General features: G+C 45.4%; 2 protein-coding genes across 4 annotated transcripts; one reads left to right on the top strand and one right to left on the bottom strand.

The window, feature by feature from the left end:
* Nucleotides 1-364: 364 nt before the first annotated feature.
* Nucleotides 365-5,837, bottom strand: DMRTC2 (DMRT like family C2). 2 transcript variants are annotated; one of them, XM_070557990.1, is made up of 9 exons: nt 5,657-5,837; nt 4,385-4,612; nt 4,145-4,302; nt 3,786-3,862; nt 3,334-3,514; nt 3,052-3,178; nt 2,222-2,282; nt 1,891-2,065; nt 365-936 (listed from the first exon to the last, which is right to left on the bottom strand). In XM_070557990.1, exons 2-9 carry the CDS (start codon nt 4,606-4,608, stop codon nt 824-826), a joined length of 1,116 nt encoding a protein of 371 aa, XP_070414091.1. In that variant the 5' UTR covers nt 4,609-4,612; nt 5,657-5,837; the 3' UTR covers nt 365-823. The 2 variants fall into 2 exon arrangements, with proteins under 2 accessions (XP_070414091.1, XP_008537704.2); XM_008539482.2 differs by having other exon boundaries at nt 5,129-5,755.
* A 56-nt stretch (nt 5,838-5,893) lies between these two features.
* On the top strand, nt 5,894-11,230 carry LYPD4 (LY6/PLAUR domain containing 4). 2 transcript variants are annotated; one of them, XM_008539479.2, is made up of 6 exons: nt 5,894-6,924; nt 7,015-7,149; nt 9,387-9,573; nt 9,768-9,911; nt 10,359-10,685; nt 10,960-11,230. In XM_008539479.2, the coding sequence occupies exons 3-6, from the start codon at nt 9,507-9,509 to the stop codon at nt 11,160-11,162; spliced, it is 741 nt and encodes a 246-aa protein (XP_008537701.1). In that variant the 5' UTR covers nt 5,894-6,924; nt 7,015-7,149; nt 9,387-9,506; the 3' UTR covers nt 11,163-11,230. The 2 variants fall into 2 exon arrangements, with proteins under 2 accessions (XP_008537701.1, XP_008537702.1); XM_008539480.2 differs by having other exon boundaries at nt 5,920-6,924; nt 7,053-7,149.
* The last annotated feature ends 10,261 nt before the right edge of the window (nt 11,231-21,491 follow it).

Consider the following 21,491-nt stretch of genomic DNA (forward strand, 5'->3'; position numbering starts at 1 on the left):
GCCAAAGGGAGGCTGCCCCTTAGTTAGGGCACACATTCTTAGTTTTCCAGGGCTCATCTGCCCTTTCTTTACTCATTTGTATGATCTGCTTGGCCGTGTAGGCATTTCAATTTGTGGCCCTCTGGACAGCTGGAAACTGTCTATGCCTGGCACAGAATAGGCACTTAATTATTTAATCAGTGAATTGCCAACTATCTTCTTCCACTACTCTTTCTTATCTGGCCATAATAAGAAATCGAGGTTTGTGGTTTTTTGGTGGTAGTTATTAAATAACTGATTTTCACTTTGAGAAGTGAATTGAACAAGTCCTTTTTGTCAGTCAGGATAGACGAGGTTTAGGCTGAAGTAACAAACAATCCCCAAATCTCAGTGGCTTAAAACAACAAAGGTTTATTTCTTGCTTACTCACATAAACCTAGACACAAAATGAAAATGTTCTCCTGTTTTCGCCTGCATAGAGACAGACATGAGTGCACAGGTATGTACAGAATCACATGCCAAATAAATACCGGGAATATGAATTCATGCAAAAACCTATTTAGATATTGGTTAGCTTAAACTGCACAACTTTCTCTTTGCTAGGGATTTAAAAAGGTCCCAGGGTGCAAGGTGGGGTAAGAGAATATCCACCTTTGGCCAAGGAAATGCCCATGCTACAAAAGGAACCAAAAGCTAACACCTACCTAAGCACCTGAAAGCTTAAAAAAAGCCTAAAGCATGTACTATATTAAATTTGATGCATAAATCCATAAACAAAATACCAAATATTCAGTGCCTGCAGGCTGTTGCCCCCTGCCCCAGCGAGGCCTCTACCTCTGGGCTTCTAGCTTAGGAGGGAGATGGACCCCAGACGCCCAATATGCAGAGCCACGGAGGGGGCTGGGCTGGGTCGGAGAGAGGCGCCAACAGGCTGGAATCCTCTTCCTCCAGCAGGAGCTATAGGCAGGAAGGAAGGGGGCAGGACCAGGTCACATCCATTTCCCCTCCGAGCAGCCCCCTCTTTTTACCCCATCCAATCCAGGTGTTATCCTTGTTCACCTGGATTATACCAAACAAGTCCTCCTTGTTGATTCTCCCACTTTCACTCTTTCCTCCTCCAATCCCTCCATCACAGCCACCTTACTTGTCTTTCTAAAGCTCAGGGTCTCTGAATATGTCCCTGCCCAGCTCAGAGCCATTCCCTAGCTCCCTTCATGCACAGTTGCTGGTCTGGACCCCTAAGCCTGGCATGCCAGGCCTCCACGATCAGAAGCCTCTGCAGCCTCAGCTCCTGTTCCAGCAGTTCCTCCAGGCCGGCATCCTCACTCGCACACCATGCCCAATCCACCATTTTGGAAAGGAGAATTCTCAGCCTTCCCTCTCTGTCCCTATAGGTGTTTTGCATTCCTCAAGATTCCTCTAGTTCTCTCCAGGTTTGTCACTGAGCTTAGTGAAGGCATCCAGGTTCCCCAAGTAGAATGGAAGCTCCTTGAAGGCAGTTTCAGATCTCCTTCCAGGCCAGCCCCTTGTTACCTCTTCAGCCTCTCTCCAGACTTCAGCAGGCAGAGATGCTGCTTGGGTCCAGAGAGAGAGCCTTGGGCTGGAGTCAGGAGACCAGGCTCTGCCACTGCCTTGCTATATGTCCTTGGGCAAGTCCCCACCTATCTCCGGGCCAGCTTTCCTTGACATGAGGGCACTGGACATTTGCTTTTGAGCACAAAACTGATAAAACTGACCCACTGAACAACTCTCAACTGCAATCCCAGGGGCTAGGTTGAGAAGCTTGGGGCCTGGGCCGGAGGGTGTTCAACCTGCTGGCCCCCTGATCTCCTTAGTTAGTCCCTGCTTACTCCACTATCTCCATTTCCCAACCATCCCTACCCCATCCTCTCCTTTCAGGGAACAGGTTACCTGGTGGGCCACAAGGGTGGAGCAGGGAGATCCAGGCAGGGTTGGGGGAGACAGAAGGGGTCAGGCGGGGAGCCTGGGACGAATCTTTCAGCCCCACAAGAGCCTCAGCTGCCTCCCGCTGCAGCTGCCGCTCTGAGGGGGCAGAGGTCCATGTCAGGCGAGAGGCTCCGGGGGCCTGCAGAGGAAAGGGAGAGAAGTAGACTGGGAACCCCCACTTCTGCCCACCCTTCAAGTGCTCCCTCAGCTCCTGGTTCCTTCACTATCCCCTACCCTTCCCTTCCCTGGGCTCAACTTCCTCCCAGGGCCCCGGATCCCACTTTTTTCCCAGGACCTGTGGTTGCAGCAGAAGAGGGTCTAGGGTGCCACAGGGCTGGAGTATCAGAGTTGAGCATCTGGAAATAAGGAGACAAGATGTCAGGGAGATTAAACACATGGACAGACACGTACACGTGGAAAGAGGGGTAAGATTTTGCTATATTCTGATCTGGGAATCTGAGTGCCTGCTGGGTCATTAGGCTGTGTGGCCTTGGGCAAGTCCTTCCCCTGTCTTGGCATCCTTTGTTTTCTGTAAAATGAAAATCCCTGCCAGCTTCTTCCTCCTAGGGCCACTGTGAGGATGATGGGAAATCATTGGTGTCAGTTTTTTAAAACTGATAAAACATCTAGGGGGGATGGGATGACTGTTCCTGTCCTACCAGAGTCTGGTTTCCCTCCCCCCAGCTCCCCAATCCCCATGGAACTTGAGGAGCAGCTTGGCCCACCTTTAGAAAGCTTTCTGTAATGGCCTCTAGCCGCTCTCCTTGGCCTCTGAGGCTGCCACCCTCATACACCCAATTTTACAGGCAATTTGACTCCATCTTTAAGTGGATTTAATAGCCACTACCTGTTCAAGGCCAGGGCCTGTGCTAGGTGTACTCCATACATTATTGCTAATTCTTGTGACAACCTGAGAGGTAGGTAATAGCGTCTCTAATTTTCTGATTGAAAATCAGGCTCAAAGAGGTAAAGATACTTGTACAAAAGTTCACAGCTAGGCAATGGCAGAGCTAGGAGAGCTCTGCCTGACCTATTAGTCTGAGATTTTCCTTCTTTATCCTCTAGTATGGTGTCCAGCACAAGACTAGGCACATGATAAACACATATCCTTCTCTCCCTACTCACGTGTGGGGCAGGGCAGAGGGCCCTTGGGATTCTCCAGAAAGATGAGCCATCAGTATCGGGCGAGATCCTGGGCAGGTTGGGAGGGGTCCAAGAGTGGGCAGGCGGATGGAGGTGCCAGGGTCAAAGCCTAATGAGGGTAAGAGAATGCAGAGTGTATAGGGGTCAGAGGTCATGGCTTCCATTGTCCATCTTCCTACCCTGTATCTTCTTCCTCTTCTCTTTCTGTTACAATGATACACAGGCATTGAAATATCTGTTGAATGAATGTTGAATTCATCTTACCAGGGAAGGGATGCAGAGGGACTGCAGGTTCTTGGCATAGCAAGCGACACACCATTGGGGGTGGCATGGAAAGGCCTGGAGGCAGCCAGTGTCCAGGGGCCCTAGGGCCTAGATGCACCGGAGTCCAGGGCAAAGGCAAGGCTTCTGGGGGACGGCTGAGCAGCGGAGGTCCTTGGGAATTCTGCAAAGGCAGAGAGCACAGGTTGGAGTCAGGTACAAGGCTGGTGAAGGAATGGGTGTGTTCTAGGATAGGGATAGGATCCCCAAAATTCAAAGCCTGGAAGGCTGTAACACCCCAATCCCTCATTTTGCTTATAGAAGAGAAGTGATTTGCCCAAGATGATATAGCAAGCAGGGCTGGACCTAGAATGCAGGTGTCGAGGGCATGGAGAAAGGGGTCTGGGTGGGAGCTAGGATATGAGTCACTATATCAGGGCCCAGGCTCTCCTTACCTTCCCAGGAGGTGTCAGTGCCTGTGGGACTGCCCCATGGGGGCTCTCAGGCTGGGATGCTATGTTCTCCTTTCCAGCTGTGAGGGACCAGGGAGAGCTTTCATGAGCCCTTTCTCGACCCCCATCCCACTCCAACCCCAAACTGAGTTCTTATCTCCCCCTGGCCCCTTGCTACCCACAGATCTCACTGCATCCTCCCAATACTTGATCACATTCTAAAGTTGAGGAGGCTGAGGCCCAGAGAGTAGAATACCTTGCCCAAGGTCACACAGCAATTCAGTAGCAGGACTGGGACTCTTTTCCTTACTTATCCTTTCTCTACCTAAATCCCTGCCCCATCGCTGGCCAGAGACACTCACGGGAGACCCCTGGTCGAGTGGCTCCCTTCTTGACATGGCTGGGAGCTTTGGGAGGGGCTGCCCCTCTCCCCATCAGTCCTTGAGCCAGGTGCCTCTTTAGCTGTGCCTCCTGCTGCCTACGCAAGGCCACCTGGGCAGCCATGACCCTTCGGCGCTCCCTGCAACGGGGGTTATGAGTCAAAAGTCAGCCACCCTTTAGGTGAGGCCCATCCTTCTCCCTCCCCTGAATCTCATACTCACAAGATGAGGACACATTTGCGACACTCGCAAGCCTGAAAGAGGCAGAGGCGCTTGTGGCCTTTCAGGTGGGCAGTGACACCATGGTTGCGGCAGCGGGCACAGGTTGGAGAGCGACTGATAGCTCTCCTGGGGATAAGCTCTGTGCCCTGGGGGGCTCCGGTCTCACCCCCTGTGGCAGAGTCTGAGGAGCAATGGTGGACAGCAGGCATTTTATTGGGTTCCATGGATCTAGGGGCAGGAATGGAGGGTCAGGATGGCCGTGTGGCCTTCTGCTGACCAGCCCTCCTGCCTCTGGGAGGCCACGTGGGAGGTGGTCCTCCATCCCGCCCACCTCTGGGCTCAGCTCTCAGCCTCCCTTCTCCCCTGGCTTTCTCCCTTCTTCACCCCACTGCCTTCCTCAGGCATCCTCCTTCCCAGGTGCACCCGCGTCTCAAGAAGCCCTCTCCTCTTTCCCTTCTTATGCATTCCTTCAATCCAAACATTGCTCTCTGGCTCACCTGCATCCCCTGCACAAATCCCAGTTTCAGGCACACCCGTGCACTCTCACGTCCCCTTCAACCATTCCTACACCCCCTTTCCACAAACACCCCATCCCAACAGTTTTTCCTGGCATCCTCCTCAACAATTATCATCCTTCCCTCCCGCATCTGTCCGACTCCTACGAGTATTTTTATGCTTCCCTTTCAATTCTGACCCTCCGGGATGCCCTACAATTCAATTTCCCTCTTGTCCCCCAATAATTACATTATTCTCATGGCTTTCTCGTCCCACATTCAATAATGATTTCCATCACTCAACAAATGTTTACTGAGCCGCTGCCGTGTGCCACGCCGTGCGTGATCTAGGCCAGAAGCCCTCTCCTCACGGCACGGACTCCTCTTGCACCCACATGCCCTCCGCACTTGGAGGCAGACCCGTGCAGATGCTGCGCCCAGAGTTCAGGCGCTTTGCCCTCTCCCAACCATTGCTCTCCACAGCTGCCATCCCACCTCCCTGCAGGGCACCACCTCCTCCCCATGCGGCTGTTCCTCCTGTGCACCCCTCTCAGCAGGTGGCCCCCCACACACTGGGCTGCTGGCCCGGGAGGGGGCAGGGCCCAAGGAGCGCGCGGAGGGCCCGGCAGGGTGGGGGAGGGGAGAGGAGGGGCGCGAAGAGCGTGACGGGTAGGCTGGGGAGGGGTGGGGTGGGATCCCTGGGGGCGGGGGTCGGTCCAGCGCAAGAGCAAAGGAGAAGAAGGGACAGGGAGGGGCGGGGTCGTCAGCCAGCGGTTACCACAGCCTCGAGGAGACAGACTCAGTCGGATGGAGCCGAAAGGACCGGCGGAGCAGTCGTGTGAGGAACGGCCGCGCTCACGCCGGTTTTCCCGCCCCTTCTCACAAGGACCAATGAGCTTCAAGCGCCACCTCCTACCGCGGAGGCAAGCGACCAATGTGCTTCAAGATCCTGCACTGATGGCCCGCCCCTTGCCCTTGGCCTGCTTCTTCTCGCGCTGGACTATCAAGCCAGCCAATAGCGCCTCGAATTGAGTCTCGCGCTCCTTCGTCCTCTCCCTGTGGCTTGCCTTTCCAGATAGTTCTTCCCTTTCTGGGGGAGGTGGCCAATGGGGCGTCGAGTACTGCTTCCAGGACGAGGCTGGCCCTGCCTATCAGCCCGGCCCTGCCCCCAGGCGTTGACCTGGACCTGCCTGCGCACGCGCAGTCTCGCTCTCTGGCCTGCGCTGCGCGGGTGTGCGTTTTGCGCTCTTGGCGTGGACTTTGCTCGGGGCTCCTCTTTGCTGTGTGGACGCTGGTGTTTTCTCTCACTTGTCTCCCAGTGCCCCAACTCCCGATCTACCCTTCTCCTTTTATGCGTTCCCCACCCTGTGATTTTCCTGTTTCCTTCCTGAGTCTCACCTTCTCAGGTTGTGTCTGTTTCCTGTGTCTCTCTCCTCCGTGTCTGTGCCAATTTTCCCAACCTCTATTTTCCGGTTCTGCCCGAGTCTCTCTGCTTGTCCATCCTGCTGATTTTTGGACCCCCTTTCTCCCGGTGCCTCATTCCCTTATAGCCTAATCCCATTCCCGCCCTTCTTTGCTTGCTGAGACGCCTCTAGTTTTTCTGTCTTTTCACCCTCTGTGTTCATCTCTCCGGATTTTCCCCAATTCTCGGGCTCCTTGCTGTAATTATCGCCTTCTCTGTGTATCCCTATTGGACCATCTCAGGGTTTTCCTCCCCATCCATCCACTCTGTGTTGTTCCCCTTTCTCTCTTTCACCCTCTGAGATCTTCTCCTCTTTCAAACCGTGGGAGCCCCGTCTTTGTGCCCCGCTCCTCATTTTTCTGTCGCTCTGATTGTGCTCTCTCGGCTAGTTGTCTGTCTCCCTGCAAGTTTCCATTCCGTCAGTTTGCTCCTCCTTCTCTGTATGGTTTCTTTTTTGTAGGGATAGCGTTCCCTCCAACCCCAACTCCATCCTTTCCCCCTTGAGAATTTCATTGCAGCCTTTTCTGGTTGCGTCCTCGCTTCTGCTCGGATTGTTGGGTCCTGTTGTTTTGCATTACAGGCTGGTATGTGCTATCTCCCCTGATTGGCTCAACCCCTTTGTAGGATCTTTGTCAGCCTTCATTTCCCCTCCCTCTGTGCCATCTTTTCTGTAGGTCTTGGCACCTGTTTGTCACAGATTTCTGGGTTACAGAGCCTGTGTGTCCAGCATTCTGAACTGAAACAGGTGGCAGAAGTGACCTCTAGCTGTACTGCTGTGCAGGGAAGCAGTACTAGACCAAGCTGGAAAGGTTGGTTGGGACCAGTGTAGGGGGCTTGGGGTGTGTGTGTGGGGGGGCTTGAATGCCTACTAAAGAGGTTGAACTTGATTCTTACTAGAGTGGAGAGACAGACACAGGGAAACCAATGTCTATGGAGAGCTTAGCATTTGCCTGGCACTTTATATTGATAGTCTTATTAGTTTTCAACAATCTTCCTAGGAAATGTATCATTAATCCACTTTGTAAACGAATTCAACAAATTGCACGAGATCACACAGCTAGTAAGTGGAGGGGTAAAGATTCCAAAGCCTATAAACTTTGTACTACCTACATTGTTTTAGTTATTTCCAGGAACCCCCATTCCCCACTTGCGTTCCTTAACCATCCTGTAGGCATTCATTTCAGGTGGCTAATGCGCATCTTTCGATTTGTGTATGTTCTTGCAAGATGTGCAGTGTTTTACGTGCATGAGGTTTTAGTTTATGCAAGTGATATTGTGTTACTATTAAAATGATCAGCACTGTGCTTTTACAATCCATCCGTGTACACGTTGTGTGTACATCTAATTAATTGCTTCTGACTGCCACGTGATATTCAGTGGTGTGCATCCCTGGTGTTTCATGTTCTTTAAGTCTCAGGGAGGGACACTCACATTGCCTTCAGCTCTACATCAGCACGATAATGCTGCGTCCTTGTACATATTCCCCTGTAGATGAAGGTGAAAATCCCTGTAATATGTACTAGGATATACCAGAAGAGGGTATCTGTAAACCTAATTTGACTAAGTATTGCAAGACTCTTTCCTGCAACACTGCTGTGGGCCTGAGACACTCATCAGAACTCTCAACTCCTCTGTTCCTCAGGGTCCAGAAGAGGACCCTGTTTCCCCACCCTCACCTCTACCACCACCAACCACCCCATGAGCAGCATTGCACAAGGGTCCCTGTATCCCCGCGTTTCTGCCAATGCTTGTCTTTTTCCAGCTTTCTGATATTTTGCCAGTCTGATAGATGTACAGTTTGGTAGATTGCATTTCTCTGATTATTGTTGAGCTTGAGCGTCTCTTCACATGTTTGTTAGCCTTTCTGGTTTGCTCTTCTGAGAATTGCCTCTTCATATGGCTGGTCCATTTTCCCGCTGGGGTTGCTCTCTTTTTCTTGTCCATTTGCCAGAGATCCTTGGCCCTTCTCGTTGGTTTAAGGCATTGTGTGTACTCTTTTTATGACAATTTTGGCATTTCATGTTTTTCTAGAAATTTATCCATTTCATCTGAGTTTTCAAATTTATAAATGTAGAATTGTTAATGATGCTTTTATTATTTTAAAAATATCGGATGTGTCTGTTACTTTCTGTTTTTCATTCTGTATTTTATTTGCATCTTCTCTTTTTTCTCTTCATTATATTTGCTAGAGAGTTATCTTGTTAATCTTGTCAAAGAATGAATGTTAGTTTTTTGTAATAATTTTTCGTTGTTGTTTTCTATTTTATTGATTTCTGCCATCGTCTTTCTTCCTATCCTTTTTTTTTGGGGGGGGGGGAGGAAATGCTTTGCTGCTCTTTATACAACTTCTTGAGTTAATTCATGAACATATTTTTTAATGCTTCTTGTTTCATTGTACACTGATAAGTGTATTTAAAGTATAAATTTACTTTTAAATATTGCTTTAGTTGTGTCCCAAATTTTGATGTGTAGCTTTAAAAAAACTTTTGATTTTGAAATGATTATTGGCCCACAGGAAGTTGCAAAAATTGTATAGAGTCCCTTAAAACCTTCCTCCAGCTTCCCCATGAGGCCGTCTTATATAACTGGAGCATATAAGCAGGAAATTGACATTGGTATAATACTCTTAACTACACTGCAGACCTTATTTGGTTTTCACCAGATTTTACACGCACTTGTGTGTGTGATGTAGTATGTTCATTGTTATTCAGTTCTAAGTACTTTTTAATTTCCTTTTTGAACCAAGGGTTATTATTTAGTAATATGTCAGTTAACTTCCACACACACGTGTGTTGTTCTCATCTCATTGTCTCTGGCTGGAAAACAGCCTGTGTAATAGTGATCCTTTGAATAAGCCACGATCCTCTGCTTAGCACCATGTCCAATGGGAGGACTTAAGCAGGGGAGTGAGAGTCATGAGCTGAGAAGCTAATGTGGTGGGTTCAAGTGAGGTTGGAGAAGAGACTATGGAGATGGAAAGATGTGTGTCCCTGAAGGTCTCAGAGGGCCTTTGTTGCAGAAACTGATAATCAATTTTCTCCTCCAGAAACAGTGACCCAGAGGCAGGTGGACAGAGAATTCAGGGACTGACGAGAAGCACGCTTGAGACCTAGATTGAAATTGGTTCCAGACTGACCTCTAGCATCCAGGATCCAGACACAGGACCATGGGACCCCAGCATTTGAGCCCTGTGCAACTGCTCTGCGTCCTGGGGGCCATCTCCACTCTTCCTCGTATGTCCTGTAGGGCTGGATGCTTTGGGACCCCTGGAGGGTGGGGGATGGGATTCACATAACTGGGAGAAGGAGGGCTGGATGTCTGGGTTCCTCAGGGGACAGGATCTGTGGAGGCTGAGCCCTTGGTTGGCAGTACAGGGGCTGAGAAAGCAATGTGAGGGCAGATGGCTGGAAGAGCGTTCTCTTTTTAGGGGCTGGGGCTCTTTTGTGCTATGAAGCAACATCTTCACTCTTCAGAGCTGTTAATTTCAATCACTGGAAATGGCTTCTGTTGAGGAGTGCAGTGTGTAAACTGGCCGAGGGCTGCGAGGAGACACTGGTGCTCATCGAGACAGGTGAAGGAGAATGACTGATCCATTTCTTTTTGTTTGCTCTTCTGACCCCCAGCTCCATTCCCAGCACCCAGGGACTCTGGACTTGAGTTCCAGATATTTATCCCATTATGTCTTTGGGAATAATGTCAAGGCCTTGGCAGGAGAGGGGCAGGACCCAGCTGTTTGTGGTGTGGGCTGAGTAAGAGAGCAGAATGGAAGTGGGCAGATCCCAGGAGGAGGGGGGAAATCTGGGAGAGAAGAAAAGGGTGGGACACAAGGGAGAGAGGAGTGAGGAGAGACATATGGAGACCTGGGGATGTGAACCCTGTGCAGCTGCAGTGAGTGAACACGGGAGAGGCAAAATTGGTGATGGGGCAAAGCCAGCAGGAAGCGCAGGGCGGAGGGTGGGAGGGTGGACTCTGGGTGTGGCCAGCGATACTGATCAGAGCTCTCTAATCTGCTCTTCAGGGAACAGAAGGGGAGTTGTGGGCTTTAAAGGCTGCAGCCCAGCCTCATCTTACCCCAAGCAAGTCTCCTACCTCGTTTCACCACCTGGATTGTCCATTGCCTCCTACAGCCGCGTCTGCCGGACGTATCTCTGCAATAACCTCACCAACTTGAATCCTTTGTTGAAGCTCAAGGCCAAAGCTCCTAAGACTACAGCATTTGCTTCCCATAGTTGCCCAACTTGTGTGGGCGAGCACTCTCAGGATTGCCTCCCAAATTTTGTCACCACTGATTCTTGCCCCTACAATGCCCCTAAGTGTTACAGTTCCACCTTAAGCTTTCGGGCAGGTGAGAGGAGAGAAACTTTCTTTATCAAATACCTACTCTATGCCAGGTACTGCCTGGTGCCTTCTCATCTCTGAGAGAGGCTGGTGGGATCAGGAGAGGGGACTGGGATTGTGGGGACCAGGCAAGTGAATTCTCAGGAGGAAGGAGGAAGGTGCCTGGTGCCCAAGACTTTGGTGGGAGAGCAGGTGTCCTGTTTTGTGAGGGGTGTCTGGAAGGAGAGGCAGGGCCCTTGAGTCTTGAAAGTGTCCCTGACTACTCTTTCTCTTCCTTACAGGGTTTCTCAATACCACATTCCTCCTCATGGGCTGTGCTCGTGAACATGCCAAACTTTTAGAAAATTTTAACCAGATTGGGAGCATCAGTGTGAGTGAGGTCCTCAACATTGTAGACAAGGCCCAGATTGCTGGTGCAGAGCCCTCCAGTCGGGGTCCTGCCTGGGGCATCCTCTTAGGCCTCCTGCTTGCTTTCAGGAAGTGACGATCTAGCTGGACCGAGCAAACATCCAGACCCCTTCACATAACCAAATAAAGTCAGAGTTGCCTTTCTGTTTTGTCCTGTGGTCCATGAGGGTGGTGGAGGTGTGGAAAGAATGGTGAGGACCAAACATGTCTGTGGTGGGGGTGAGGGGAGGGGAGGGGCATGCAATGGACAGTGTACCTGGTAAAGTGACCAGGGGGTTGGGGAGGAGGGTCTCTGGCAAAGTGACAATGTCGTGCCCAGCAACTAGGAGGAACCCGAATATTCTTTTTCTCCTCCCCCTTTCTCTGGAGACCTGGGCTCCAGCCTGGGTTCAGCCAGTGATTTAGAGATCCTGACCAAATCGCTCCCCTTTTCTGGGCCTCAGTTTCCTCCCCTTTAAAATGAAGGGCCTTACAAATTAGAGCTTACTAAGTAGCTTGAGCTTCTTTTCTTATGTGTATTGGCTGTGCTTCTTTTGTAAAATGTCTATGGGTTTTCTTGGGTCTCTTTTTCTTCTTGATGTGTAGGGGTTCCTTAGGGTTGATTCTTCTTGTGCCTTGCTTAAGAGATCCTTCTCTACCCCCAAGTCCAAAAGATGCTCTCCTTTATTCCCTCCAAGAAATTAAGTTTGGCCCTTCACATTTAAGTTCTTAATTTATTTCGAATTGATTTTTCTGCATCTTTGAGGTAGGGATCTATTTTCATATGGATAACTAATTGCCCAGCCCCCTTTATTGAATAATTCTTTCTTTCCCTGTTTATCTGCAATGGCATCTTGGTCGTATATCAAAGTTCCATATTTGGATAAGTCTGTTTCTGGGCTCCCTATTTTTTCCATTGATTAATTTATCTATTCCTTTGCCAACACTATACCGTCTTAATTTTTATAGCTTTATAATAAACCTTTCTGTCTGAAAAAGCAACTCCTCCCCCTCCTCACTTGTTCTTCATCTTCAGAAGAATCTTGGCCATTCTTGGACTTTGCACTTCCTTATAAATTTAGGATCTTTTTTTCGGTGAGGAAGACCAGCCCTGAGCTAACATCTGTTGCCAATCTTCCTTTTTTTTTTCCTTGAGGAAGATTAGCTCTGAGCTAACATCTGTGCCAATCTTCCTCCACTTTTGTGTATTGGATGCCTCCACAACATAGCTGATGGGTAGAATAGGTAGGTCTGTGCCCGGGATCCGAACTGTGAACCTGGGCCGCCAAGGCGGAATGCAAGGAACTTTAACCACTCTGACACAGGGCTGGCCCCCAAATTTAGGATCTTTTTGATCAATATCTCACCATTTCCTCCAACCCCCAGCCCTTGGTAACCACCACTCTACTCTCTGTTTCTATGGGTTTGGCTTTTTTAGACTCCACATATAAATGATATCATGCAGTATTTGTCTTTCTCTGTCTGACTAATTTCACTTAGCATAATGCCCTCAAGGTCCATCCATGTTGTCACAAATGGCAGAATTTTCTTCTTTCTCATGGCTGATATTGTATTGTGTGTATACACTATGTCTTTATTCATTCATCCATTGATGGACACTTAGGTTGTTTCCATATCTTGGCCATTGTGAATAATGCTACAATGAACAAGGGAATGCAGACATTGGTAGGTGTTCTTTAGCAGATTAAAGAAGTTCTCTTCTATCCCTAGTGTAATAATTTGAAAAATATAAACTGATGCAAATATTATCATATGATTTTTATGCATCTATTGATATGGTCATGAGTTTGTCCTTTAATTTGTTAATGTGGCAAATGATGTGCTTTTTTAAAACTTTAAAAATTGATATATTACTTATATATAGAAAAATGCACAAATCATAAGTGTATTGCCTGATGACTTTTCAAAAATTGAACACACATGTATCTAGCAACTAGATCAGGAAACAAAACATTGTTAGCACCCTAGAAGCTCCTATCCGCTTCCATTGATAGATTCCTAATGTTAAATCACCTTTGCTTTCCTGGAACAAACAAAACTTAGTCATGGTGTATCATCTTTTTTAATATACTGCTGGATTTGCTTTGCTAATACCTTGTTTGGGATTTTCGCATCTCTGTTCATGAGTGTGATTTGCCTGATATTTTCCTCTTTTCTACCTTTTTTTTGGTTCTGGTTTCAATGTCAAGGTTATACTAACCTCAGAATGAGTTGGGGAATATTCCCTCTTTTTCTATTCTATGGAAGAATTTGTATAAGATTGAGATGATCTGTCTTGAAAGTTCTGTAGAACTCACTGATAAAACTTCTGGGCTGAGTATCTTTTCTCTTTCCTTTAAAAACTTTTCATATGCAAAGTTTCAAATGTATACAAAGAGAGTTTGTATACAAACATATACAAATGAACTCCAGTTCATTCTACTAAAGAGAGTGGTATGGTGAATCCCTGTGTACCCACCTACAGCTTCAAAAATAGCAGCTCGTGCCAAACCTTCTTGTACCTATCCACCTTCTGCTCAACCACCCACTGGATTAAATATCAGAAATCATATAATACTGTTTTTAGATAATTCTGTATGTACCTCTAAAATGTAGGGCCCCATCGCCCCAATTAAAAAAGGTCAAACTAAGAGAAAAGTTGCGAGAATATTATAGGGAACTCTCATATATCTTTTATGTTGATTTACCAATGCCACATTTGCACTCTGTGTGCATAGATGTAAATACATGCACGTGCATACAGACATTTAAAAATCATTATATATGTATATACGATTTTTTTTAATGAATCATTTGAAAGTTGCAGATGCCATAGTACTTCACTCTACTTCAGCATGTATCTCCTCAGCACCAGGACTTTCTCCTATATATCCACAATACTATTATCAAACCCAAGAAATTTAGTATAAATACAAGAATATCATCTGATATAAAGTCTATATTAGTTTCCTGTTCCTGCTGTAACAAATTACCACAAACATAGTGGCTTGTAACCACAGAAATTTATTATCTTACAGTTCTGGAGGTCAGAAGTCTGACATGGGTTTCACTGGGCTAAAATCAAGGTGCTGGCAGGACTGCATTCCTTTCTGGAGGCTCTAGGGGTGGGTCCATTTTCTTGCCTTTTCCGAGTTCTAGAGGCTGCCTACGTTCCCTGACTTGCATTCTCCCTCAATCTTCAAAGCCAGCAACAATGGGTGAAGTTTTTCTTACATTGACTCACTCTGACTTTGACTCTTCTGCCTCTTTCTTCCACATTTAAGGCCTCATGATAACACTGGGCCCACCCGGATAATCCAGAATAATCTCCCTTTTTCAAGGTCAGTTGATTAGCAACCTTAATTCCATCAGTTACCTTAATTCTCCTTCGCCATGTAATGTGGTATATTCACAGGTTCCAGGAATTAGGATGTGGGCATTTTTGGGAGGACGTTATTCTGCCTACCGTAGTCTATCCTCTAACCCGTAAAGATCCATGGCTGTCCCACATGTGAAATGCACTCACCCTATCTCCACATCCCCCCAAGTCTCAACCCATTACAGCGTCAATTCAAAGTTCAAAATCTCCTCTGAATCTTATCTGCTCAAAAATTCAAAAATCTCATCATTTAAATCAGGTGTGGGTGAGACTCTGGTTATAACACAGCCACAGCCCTGGTTCATTTCCCAGTCATGGAACCACAGCACCCATCTGTCACTTGTCATAGTGTGGTGGCAGCTCACATGGAGAACAGAAACTAACAACTAGGATGCACAACCACGTACTGCAGCTTAAAAAACAAAAGAATTTTCCTCTACATACATTGAGCACCACATTAGATGGTATTATAATTCTTGTTTCAATGATAAAATGTGGTTAAAGAAACTCATGAGATCAAGGATAGTATATTATGTTTACCTCTATTTTTACCCATTCTGTTGTTCTCCTTTCCCTTCTGGAGGCCCCAGCCTTCTGTTATCATTTTCTTTCTGTTGGTGGGCTTCCTCTACCCGTTCTTTTTTAAGGGTAGCAATAAATTCCCTTAGTTTTCCTTCATTTGAGAATGTCTTTATTTCCCCTTTATTCCTGGAGGATGGTTCTGCCAGATATAGGATTCATGATTAGCAGTTCTTTTCTTTCAACACTTGAAAAATGTTGTGCCACTTCCTTCTGGCCTCCGTGCTTTCACCTATAAAATCTACTCTCATTCAAATTAGTGTTCCTTGTTTCTCCAGCTGTTTTTTAAAGATTTGTTTTCCTTGTGTTTAATTTTCAGAAGTTTGCTTCAGTTTTTAGAAGTCTTAGTGTGGATTTGTTTGGGTTTATTGTGTTCTCGATTCGCTCAGCTTCTTGAGCCATTATTTCTTCAAATATTTTTTCAGTCCATGTTCTTTCTTCCTTTACTTCCAATACGGCAATGATATTAACATTAGATTTTTTGTTATTGTCCCACAGATCCCTGTGGCTCTCCTTATTTTCTTTCAGTCTAGTATCTCTCTGTTGTTCAGGCTGAGTTAAATTTATTGAGCTGTCTTCAAGTTCACTGATTCCACCCTGTCATTTCGATCTTTCTATTGAGTCCATCAGTGAGTTTTTGTAATGGTTACTGTATTTTTCAGTTCTATAATTTCCATTGGATTCTTCTTTATAACTTCTATTTTTTTGCTGAGATATTCTGTTTTTTTACTTGTTTCAAAATAATTCATAATTAGTTATTGAAGCATTTTTATGACAATGGCTTAAAAATCCTTGTTAGATAATTCCAACATCTAATTTATCTTGGAATTAAAGTTGGTTGATGTTTTTCTCATTTAAATTGTAATTTTCCTGTTTCTTGGTATGATTAGTGACTTTTTAAATTGCATCCTGGACATTTTGGTTATTATGTAAGTAGACTTGATCATATTTAAGTTCTGTTTTAGGAGATAATTGCCCTGCTTCTATTTAGCATGTAGATTGATGTCTGTTCTTTGTCATCTCTTTTCTTTTGTCTCTGGGTTTATTCTGTTCTTCTTTAGGTTTTTAAACTTCTTTATTTGGACACTTAAATCATTGTTTTCCTGCCTTTCTTCTTTCCTAATATAAGCTTTTATAGCTATAACTTTCCCTCTAAGTGTTGTTTTGCCATGTCTTACAAGTTTTCATATGTAAAATTCTATTTGTTTTTCAATTTAAATTTTTTTTCTTTTGGTGAGGAAGATTCGCCCTGAGCTAACGTCCATCGGCAATCTTCCTCTTTTTCTTTTTTGGCTTGAGGAAGACTAGCCCTGAGCTAACACCTGTGCCAATATGCCTCTATTTTGTATGTGGGATGCCTCCACGGCATGGCTAATGAGTAGAGTATGTCCATGCCCGGGATCCGTCGGTGAAGCCAGGCTGCCGAAGCGAGTGCGCGGAACTTTAACCACTCAGTCACGGGACCGGCCCACTCAATTTAAATTGTTTGATCTGAAGTGCACTATAAAATTTCCAAGTCTATGGGGATTTAAAACATCTTTTTGTTATAGATTTTAAATTTATTTGCCTTATGGTCACTGAATGTGGACTGTGTGATACTGTTTGAAATTTAATGAAACTTGCCTTAGGACCTAGTTCACGATCAATTTTTGTGAATGTTCTATATGTGCTTAGGAAGAACCTTCATTTTCTGTTTGTTGAGTGTAGATTTTCATATATGCCCGTTAGATCAAGTTCATTAATTGTGCTGTTCAAGTATTTTAGACTTTTAATTATTTTTGCATTTGTTTACTTGACCTCAGTAATTAAGAGATGTGAGGGAGATAGGACTTTTTCAAACAACTCTGGACAGAAGAAAATGATAGCACGTTTTAAGGAACTGAAGGAAAATCACTTTGAACCTAGGCTTTTTTATTATTTATTTATTTATTTAAAGATTTTATTTTTTTCCTTTTTCTCTCCAAAGCCCCCCGGTACATAGTTGTATGTTCTTAGTTGTGGGTCCTTCTAGTTGTGGCATGTGGGACGCTGCCTCAGCGTGGTTTGATGAGCAGTGCCATGTCCGCGCCCAGGATTCGAACTGACGAAACACTGGGCCGCCTGCAGCGGAGCACGCGAACTTAACCACTCGGCCATGGGGCCAGCCCCTAGGCTTTTTTATATTTAGCCAAATTGTTATCATAAGATGAGGGCCTTATAAAAATATTCTCACACAAAGACCCTTATTGAAACCCTTGGAAGAAACGTTCAAATAAAAGAGACAAACAGAGAACATGCTAAAGTAGAGATATGTAAAATAAGAGTGATCAAATGCCTTAAGTTTGTTGTCATCTTAAAAAATCTAAGAGGAAAGAGGGGCTGGCCCTGTGGCCCAGTGGTTAAGTTCACATGTTCTGCTTTGGCGGCCTGGGGTTTCTCTGGTTTGAATCCTGGCTGCAGACATGGCACCACTCGTCAGGCCACGTTGAGGCAGCGTCCCACATAGCACAACCAGCAGGACCACAACTACAATATACAACTATGTACTGAGGGGCTTTGGGGAGAAAAAGAAGAAGGAAAAAAAAAAAGATTGGAAACAGATGTTAGCTCAGGTGCCAATCTTAAAAAAAACCCAAAAAACTCCAAACAGTTAAACCTTTAAAAAAAAAAAAAAACCCGAGACAAAAGAAAGAGAAAGTATATTCGCAACAACTCAGAATTAAGGTCAACAAAATGGAAGTGTGTGTGTGAGACCAAGTTAAGATGCCACTACCTCCCGTGACAACTCCTAAATCTCAGTGGCTTAACTCAATGCAAGTTTATTTCTCGCTCACATACAGTTGAAAATGATGTTCCTGACGAGTGTCTATCTAGTGATGACTCAGGGACTCAGCTCCTTTAGTCTCGTAGCTGCTCCATCTTTAACCTGTGGGTCCCAAAGCCATCACAGCAGAGAAAAGGGAGCATGGAGGACCATGTGTGACCAGCTTTTGTGGGCCAGCTATGTGGCTTCTGTTCTCACGTGAGTTAAGAGTAACTTCGGTTTTTATTAGCATAATTTTCCATGCACACAGCTTTGATTGTGTTCAGATGCTCCATCGCATCATCCACCCCATCTCCTACTCTATCTTTTCTCCTGCAGGCCTCCCCCCTGGAGCCCTTCATCATTTTTCGGTCTGGATTCATTGTTCCCTAGGTCTTCAGTGCAGCAGTCTTTCTGGAACACTCTTTACCACTTTTCTGATTTGGATCTCCTGTTTTCAGCATCATATCTTTCCCTTCGTAGATTTACCTGCTTGTTTTGCTATCGGAGCACATCCTCCAGTGAATTCTTGGGAGGGTGCATGAGAAAGAGGTTTTCGGAGGGCTGTGTGTCTCCAATGTCTTCACTCCCCCCTCACATCTGGCTGATAGTTTGGCTGGGTATAGATTTCTAGGTTATTTTCTTTCAGAATTTTGACCTTATTGCTCTATTGTTTTCTGAGCTCTACGGTTGTTTTGAGAAATCTAGTGCTGTTCTGACTTTTCCCTGTCAGTGTGATGTCCTTCTTCCCCTTGAGACTTTTGCAATCTTTTCTTTATCTCTGGGATACTGGAAGTCATCATGACGTGCCTTGGTGTATGTCTTTTTTACGCCTTTCAATTCTGGGAGCTTTTTTGGTACTATTTTTAAATTAATTCTGTCCCCTCCATTTTCTCATTTTTTTCTTTCTAGAACTACCCTTATTCAGATGTTGGGCTTCACGTCTTGTACACTTCCTTTACTTTTCTTTGTATTTATGACTATTTTTTTTCCGTTAGGGGAAGGCACTGCCTGTCATCATTTGGTGAAAGGGAATGTAAGATGGGGCCTGCCTCTGTAGAGACTTTTTCCCTGCCTCTCTATTTTCCCCTCCATCACCCTTTTTCCTACTTGGGGCTTTCAAATCCTGAGTCTCTCTGGGTTTGGGGCCAAGTGGTCGTTTCTCACTGATATTCCCCTCTGACTGCATCCTAAGTCATAGTTTCCTCTACAGGTGAGTTACCACTCCACCTCTTTCTGTTTTCTCAAAGTATGTTGACCTCTTTTCCACTGATGTCACCTCTTTTGTCCTTCTTGTTTTTTTATTCCTTTGTTATCATTTTCATGGGGTCATGGATAGGGTATATAAAGTTATGCGATCAATTTACTATCTTTAACTATCTTTTTTTCTTTTTTCTTTTTGAGGAAGATTAGCCCTTAGCTAACATCTTCCACCAATCCTCCTCCTTTTGGCTGGGGAAGACTGGCCCTCAGCTAACATCCGTGCCCATCTTCCTCTACTTTATATGTGGGATGCTGCCACAACATGGCTTGACAAGTGGTGTGTAGGTCCACACCCAGGATCTGAACCTGGCAAACCCTGGGCCACCAAAGTGGAATGTACAAACTTAACCTCTGTGCCACTGGGCTGGCCCCAAGAACTATCTTATTTTTTTTTTAAATAGCTACATGGTATTCCATTCTTTGGATATCACATTTATTTATCCATTTTCTTCTTCATGACCACGGCAGATGTTTGTTCTCACCTTCTTCCTTAGTAAATGAACACCCTAATTCTGGTTATGCGGCTGTCTAGGATTGGACCTGCATTTCCTAGCCTCTTTTAGGCGTAGCTTTACAGCTAAGTTTTGACCACTGGGATGTAAGTGGGAATGTAATATGTGACTCCCAAATTATGTCCTTAAAAGGCAGAATGTGCCTTCTTCTCTTCTTCAATTCCTCCATCCTGCTGGCTAGAATGTGGATGTGATGGCTGGAGCTCAAGCAGTCATCTTGGGTTGTGAGATCTTAACCATGTGTTGATAATGACAGAGCAGCCACATGGAAGGTGCCTGGGTCTCTGACACCATGAGCCACCCTAACCTCTATTACTTTGCTAGGGCTGCTATAGTAAAATACCAAAGACTGGGTAGATTAAACAACAGAAACTTATTTTTATTTTCCTACAATTCTGGAGGCTGGAAGTCCAAAATCAAGGTGTCAGCATGGTTGGTTTCTCCTGAGGGCTCTCTCCTTGACTTGCTGATGACCATTTTCTCCCTGTATCCCCACATGGCCTTTTCTCTGTGTGTACACATTCCTGGTGTCTCTCTGTATGTCCTAACTTCCTCTTCTTATAAGGACACCACTGGATAGGATTAAAGCCCACCCTAACGGCTTCATTTTAACTTATTTACCTCTCTAAGCCTCTATCTCCAGGGTCCAGCCCAGTGGCACAGTGATTAAGTTCGCACGTTCTACTTTGGCAGCTTGGGGTTCACTGGTTTGGATCCTGGGTGTGGACATGGCACCACTTGGTACACCATGCTGTGGTAGGCATCCCACATATAAAGTAGAGGAAGATGGGCACGGATGTTAGCTCAGGGACAGTCTTCCTCAGCAAAAAGAGGGGAATATTGGCAGCAGATGTTAGCCCAGGGTTAATCTTCCTCAAAACAAAAAAAAAGGAGAAGAGCCTCTATTTCCAGATACAGTTGCATTTTGAGGTATAAAACTCAACATCTGAATTTTTTGGGGGGACATAATCAGCCCATAAAAAACCCCCTTATATTTATGTTTGTGTGAGAAAAAAGCAAACTTCTAACTTGTTCAAGCCCCAGTTATTGTTATTTTTGTTATTATTATTTGTTATATGTATTGAGTAATCCTAATCAATACAATGATCACATAGGTTCTGTTTGGGGAGGCCTCTGAAACTACAAGAGCATGGAAACGAAAGCCCACAAAAGTAGGCCAGAATCCACCTACATGCTAAACCAAAACAGGGCAACTCATTGCCAAAACTGAAGATTTAGTATGAGAAAGTCTACTAACACAATAACAACAATGTCCAGGATACAACAAAAAATCACTCATCAGACCAAGAACCAGGAAAACCGCAATTCGAATGAGAAATGACAATCAACTGACTCCAATTCCAAGATGAGTCATCATAAAAAATACCTCAATAGTCAATTATGAATTCTTTCAAAAAAATAGAAAACCTCAGCAAAAAATAAGAGTCATGAAGAAGAACCAAATGGAAATTACAGAACTGAAAAAATGCAGTAACATGCGAAAACAACTCACAGATGGACTCAATAGTGAAAGGGAGGTGGTAAAAGACAGAATCAATGAACTTGAACAGATCAATAGAATCTACTCCTTCTGAAGAATAGACAGAAAGCAGACTGAAAGAAAATGAACAGAGTCCCAGTGATCTGTGGGACAATAACAAAAGAATCTAACATTTGTAGCATGGGAGTACTGGAAGTAGACAGAAAAAACCCTATAGACTGAAAAAGTATTGAAGAAATAATGGCTCAAGAAGCTGAGTGAACCCCAAAAAGGATAAACCTAAGCAAATTCACACTAAGACACGTGCAAACTTCTGAAAACAGAAGACAAGTGAAACAAATCTTAAAAACAGCCAGAGAAACAACCTGCTGTCTATTAAGGACCACTAATTTAAATGACAGCAGATTTTG

Source organism: Equus przewalskii, chromosome 9 (assembly GCF_037783145.1).
Source record: "Equus przewalskii isolate Varuska chromosome 9, EquPr2, whole genome shotgun sequence".
NCBI lineage: Eukaryota > Metazoa > Chordata > Mammalia > Perissodactyla > Equidae > Equus > Equus przewalskii.